Here is a 6,000-nt window from a genome sequence, read left to right on the forward strand (position 1 = left end):
TGACTGATCTTTAGAGATCTTCTCGAAGGATCTTTCATCTTGGATATCAGCTGTAAGTACCACAGCACTGAAGTGGGATGTATAAAGCCCCCTGCTTGTTCTTTTAAGAGTAAAAAGTAGCAGTATCCTCCACACTGGGGCTGGGAGGGCTGGAAATGCTCATTTTTGTGTGTGCACGCACACATCTGTATGTGTAATGTATGTATGGTGAGTGTGTGTAGTCTGTGTTCATGTGCACAGATGCATTGGCTACTCCTACCAATATCATGTGGCACTGGGAGGGTTGGCTGTCTGTCAATGCAGCCCTCGGGCTGAAAAAAGTTAACCATTCCTCTCATGAATAAAAAGCAGTTGCTTTCATTATTCCTTTTATCTTCCCACTGCCACCATTTTGTTTCAAGTAAATAATACCTTTGTACACCTTTTCTCAAAACATTATAAGCATGGGACGAACAGACTAGGTTGACTAGAATGACTAGGTTTGAAAGCAAAATAAGTACATAAAGCTTCAAATCATAAGAATAGATTTGTCATAGGTTGGTTATACTTGGTTATACGCAATACTTGGTTTGATAACTGTTTCATGATGCTTTAAAGATGTTGCTTCAAAGATAATGTGTTTCCTTTAATAGTGTTACATTTACTTTAATGATTATTCTGTTGCTTTAAAGAGGTGCCTATAGACTTGATGTAGTTCCTACGCATATACTAATGCCATTAGCCAAGTACCCTTTTACTGGTAGTTTTTGAAATCCCAGGGCACAGTTGTATGGTTCTTCCTTTCTCTCAGGTTTTCTGACAATTAAATAAGATTCTCCTTGACATGTGTCAGTTCCTCTCTGTTCTAAGCCATCTTCATTTAAAGGTAACCATTTACCCAGGTAAACCAAGCTTTAACGCAAAAGGAAAATGAATGGTCAGTGTAAATGGCTGCTCCCGCTTAATGAGGAAAGTCATCTTGATGCCCTGCATCCCAAGAGATGCTGACCCTATCAGTTTAATCACTCAGATAAAGAAAAGTTTGGCTTTTCTAGATGTAGTGCTGCCCAAATAATGAAACACCAAAAACTGAAAACAGAACTTTCTGTCTTATTAGGCAAGTTTCCGTCTTCTGCCACCAGTTAATAAGGTGGCCATAGGCAAACCAAATTTAGGTATGGATCTGACCTACAAAGGATCAGGACCAGAATATTGTTGATAACTAAACTTTTGGGGCTTTAGCTCAGACAAAAAGGTTGATTCCATTATTAATCTAAGCTCCCATTGGGGGGTTACTGGCTATAGGATATGAATGATCCAGATGTGGTTGGTATGTGTGTGTTTGCATGTGATTATGTGCTACAGGATTAGGCATTAGATTGCGCTTCTAGTCAAGATACCACATGGTATATAATGATAATATGCATACTCGTTCAAGATTAGCTTCTGTTGGCAAAAGGAAAAGGGGGGAAAAATCAGTGGTCTAGTCTTTGCATCAAATGCAGATTGGTGTGTGTGTGTGTGTGAGTGAGTGAGTGAGAGAGAGAGAGAGAGAGAGAGAGAGAGAGAGAGAGAGAGAGAGAGAGAGAGAGATACACACACCTGAAATGCAGGTTTATGTCTTTAGTTAGTGAATGGAACTGGATAACTGGATAAGCCTTTTAAGAAGAGACCTTATCCCAGTTTGCGTCTGTTTTGGAATTGCGTTTTAAGATGTTTTTAAAGATTTTTTTAAGATATGTTTTTGAGATGTTTTAAGATGTTTTTACTATTTTGTCCTTTGTTTACCGCCCTGAGCTCCTTCTGGGAGGAAGGGTGGGATAGAAATTTAAAAATAAATAAATACATACATATATACATACGTTTAAAATTTTGCTGTATTGAATATGAAAACCTACTACACAGGAGCAACAGCGTTTGTCTAGATTACTAGTGGCAAGGGTCTTCCAGCCCTCAAGAGCAGCTTTTTGGGGCATGGAGGGCTACAGTGGAAGGGGGCAGGGGCAACATAAGAACCTGCCTTACACTGAATCAGACTATTGGTCCATCTAGCTCAGTATTGATGCCTGACTGCTGAGCTATGGCCCTTCAAAAATTTAATGCTATGTCTTCTGTAATCAGAAGAGTTTTCTTCTAGTGCAAAGCCACAGCTGGATACAACTGAAGGTTTTTAGATACTCTGAGACAAAAGGCAATTGCAAGACTGTGAAACAAAAGTCTGTGTCATATGAGTTATATCAGAGAGAGAGAGAGCGCGAGAGAGAGCACTGTGTGGGGTAAATATGCCAGAACAGGTGTCCATTCCATGACCCCAGAATCCCTACTAGCTGTGTGGTTGAGGACATCAGGTGTAGAACACAGAGGACATTTCTCTGTTACCATTTTCCAATTTCTAAAGATATCACTGTTTTGCAAAGATCCTGCTGTCTCACGTAGATGTTGTCACAGCAGACATGCTGAAGGATTACAAGGCACTGAGATCACTATGGCAACAAAGCTCCTATCATTCTCTTACAGCTGCAGTTCTCAAATGATAAGGCAGGCCTCCCCAAGGAGATTGAAACGATTGCAAGGGAGGCACAAGCAATGACAGAATAAAATTGTAAAAGGGAAAAAAAATTCTGGAGGAGCACTTTAGAAGAAGGTAAAATGAAGATAAAAGGAAAATTCTTCTTAGAAGCTCATTCAAAGATGGTAACATATCATCACCAAGAATACTAGAGGTGTTACCTATTTGCTGTTTCAGATCACAAGCTAAGAGGTGCATGAAAAACAGACCTGCCTTGGCTATGTGTTCCCACGGATGATGATGCTTCTGCTTGTGGGAGAGGGAAATTGACCATTCATACATGTAATTCACTAATAGGCAAAAAACCCTGTGGTTTAAGAACATACCTATAGCCCACAGATATTTCTATCAAACTTTAAAAAGCAGGGAAAATGGGCAGCTATAGTGAATGCACTAGGGGAGCAGGAGACCTGACCTCCTCTCTGAGATATTGTACTGCCCTACAAATTTGTCAAAATGCAAACACAATTTGGGTTGGTCTTTCACAGTCCAATCCACTTGCTGTGTAGCTTGGAAGAATTTGGTAACATGTGCCTAGTTTGTGGAACTCCGTCCCCACAGAGATGCATCTAGCAATATCACTGTATAGTTTTTGGTGACTGCTGAAGATGCGTCTCTTTGTCCTGGCCTTTGACACATGAGATTTATATTTTTAGGACCCACCCTATTTTATGTGTGTGATGTGATTTTAGGTTGTTTTAATGGTTTTTAATAATGTATTTTAAAACTGTTGTAGCCCACCTGGGACCTCTGGGTGAAGGGCAAGTAATACATTTAAATCATCATCATCATGGGATGCTAATTTGGATTTTCTGTCTTGGGCACCATGATTTTTGGGCCACCACAAATGTTGATATAGCATCTCCCCAGTGGAGAGTACATTGGCATTTTCTGCTGATAAAGTAGAACACTTTAATTGACAGCTGTAGTAATGGTGCTGTTGTCCTTCTTAGTCCTATTGCTATAGGTATCGATGTGCAGCCCGAAGCCAAAACACTCCTGACAGCTCTGCTTCGAACCTGGGATTCCGCTGTGCCGCTGACACTTTGCCCAACTACCTAAAATGACAAAACTGGCAGCTGTGGAGGACTGAGAGATCTCACCTGAAGCAAGAAGTGCTTTAAGGAAGAAAATGCAGCTCAGACAAAGATGATGTCTTGCTGAAAAAAGATGAAACTTGAAAATTCTGAACATTTTAGCTAGGAACTTTAATGAATCTCTGGGAAAAAATGGAGTGGATTTCCTTTTAATTTGTACTCATGGAAATAGAACATTGACATTTTGAGTATTAGTTTTAATTGTTTTACATTTAGGGTAGAGACAGTTACTGTTCTGCCAGTTCCAATGCGTCTCCACCTTTCTCTTCTGAAAATGGGGGCACACAGCACTAGTCAAACCCTGCCCCTTTTTACAGCCTGGTGGGATCAACTTCATTTTTTAAAAATTCAGCTTCAAACTGGTTTCAGCAGATCAGTCTGTTCCCCGTCCAGGTGTGGCCAATGGAAACACGTTGCTGTAGGCGACTAGTGTGCTCACAGCCTTAAATTGAGAACTGAGCAGGATCATGGCCATGAATGGTCTTTTTGCATACTTGTTTTAATAAAGAAAATAAATATTTCGAGGCAATTGCCTCCAAATTGTAGATGGATTTACAAAAGCAGTTAGGAAGTAAAATGCTGGTGTATTCTTTTAAACGATAATATACTGGCATGTATCTCCTGAGCAACCATGCCCCCACTGCTGCATGTAGCTTTTGATTACAAAAATGGTGCCCACTCCTGCCTTCATAAGTAGCAACTTCTGGCAACATGGGAACCAACTTTTGATTAATTAACCTCAATGATTATAGCCCTAAGAGACAGGCTGCTGTGCAGATGAAAGTAGCTGCAAATATATTTTATTTACATAGTGTGGCTAGAATTCTGAGAAATTCACAAATTAGAAAAATGCGCACAAACAATGCATGTAATGTTCCTAGTTTGACTTTGTTGCCAAATCTGAGGTCCTTTTACTAAGGCTGGAATCCTGTATACGTTTCCCTGGAACAACTCCCTTTAACTTTAATAATACTTACTTTTGAGTGCATAGGACTGTCCTGTAAGTCTGTTAAAATATTGGAATTTTGGACCAAGTGTAACTGTTCAACAAAAGGGATATTTGAAGCATTGGAGGGTGAAATAAGGATGGGTAGGGTAAAAAGAATCAGGTGGTGTGTGCTGGAAAAACTGGACTCTACAGTTGTTGAACTCTTTGGATCGTTCTTGTGGTACCAGACTGCTGTTTCACAGTACTACATGGCCATTGAAGTTTTGCAGATCACTCACTGATACCATGGATTTCCCTTTTAGAGCAGGGCAAAATATTTTCTCTCTAGTCAATAGCCCTTTTGGATAATTTTATTTATTTATCAAAAAAAATAATGCTACCTGTTGGGGAAAATGATGAATGGTGGGGCTTAAATGGGTCAATACTTTCTGACTTAGCTATAGATCTTTGATGGCACAAGGAAAATTATACGAGAATTAGTCTGAGAAATAGGGCTGCATAGTCAGGGATGAAAATGGATCACATGTTTTGGTGGCGCTTCTGTAATATATTGCAGATACTCTTGAATTCAATAATGAATGTGAATGAAATATTTTACAGGATGCCCATCTAATAAGCTTTGGTCATATGCTGAAGATACATCTTTTTAACTTGGCCTTTGACACCTGATCTATCTATCTATTAGGACCTACCCTTTTCTTCTGATTATAAATTGTTTTTACTGATTTTAATACTGTATTTTATATTGTTATAACCCACCCTGGGACCTTATTGTGAAGGGTGGCTAAGAAATACAATAAATAAATCAAAGTGGCACCCTCCAGTATAACTCCCATCATCCCTGACCATTGGCCATGCTAGCTGGGGCTGATGGCAGTTGGAGTTCAACAATATCTGGAAGGCACCATGTTGGGATTGGGAACCTGTGGTACCCTAGATGTTGTTGGACTCTTAACTTCTGTCATCCCTGATCACTGACCAAGATGGCTGGGGCTGATGGGATGGGATGATCTGGTGGACAAGTTCCCCATCTTTGACTTAAAAGATTTCTAATCAGATCAATTAAGCATCTGTCAATGGTAGGCAAACTAGTGCACTGTGAAGACTTTCACATTTAATTATGTAGTGAGATTCATTGTCCTGATTTCATTTAAACAGAGTAGCATATTTATTTTTGCCTAGCTGTATTACTGTCTTCCATATTACTTCCAAAGAAGGATATCTTTGCTGTTCATATACAAAATAATTGGATGCTGTATAGACACTTTAATTTTAGAACCATTTATAGTGGAGTTCTGGGTGGTAAATAAAATGATGATCCTATGGTGAGTAGACAAGCAGGTCATATAAATGCATTTATTTAATACTTGCCAGAATAATAAATCAAAGCACTCAGTGAGTTACAT

General features: G+C 39.4%; 1 protein-coding gene across 3 annotated transcripts in view; it reads left to right on the plus strand.

Moving 5' to 3' along the window:
- Positions 1-3,833, plus strand: part of SUMF1 (sulfatase modifying factor 1) — a 98,141-nt gene extending 94,308 nt beyond the window's left edge. For 2 of the 3 annotated variants that reach the window (XM_061618555.1, XM_061618557.1), the window contains one exon: positions 3,502-3,833. In XM_061618555.1, the coding sequence (XP_061474539.1) occupies positions 3,502-3,615 (114 nt within the window). In that variant the 3' untranslated portion in view covers positions 3,616-3,833. Of the gene's footprint in view, positions 1-2,496; positions 2,617-3,501 lie in introns of those variants that run through there. The other variant, XM_061618556.1, reaches the window with a different exon arrangement.
- Positions 3,834-6,000: the final 2,167 nt, after the last annotated feature.

The sequence above is a fragment of the Rhineura floridana genome, chromosome 3, assembly GCF_030035675.1.
Source record: "Rhineura floridana isolate rRhiFlo1 chromosome 3, rRhiFlo1.hap2, whole genome shotgun sequence".
NCBI lineage: Eukaryota > Metazoa > Chordata > Lepidosauria > Squamata > Rhineuridae > Rhineura > Rhineura floridana.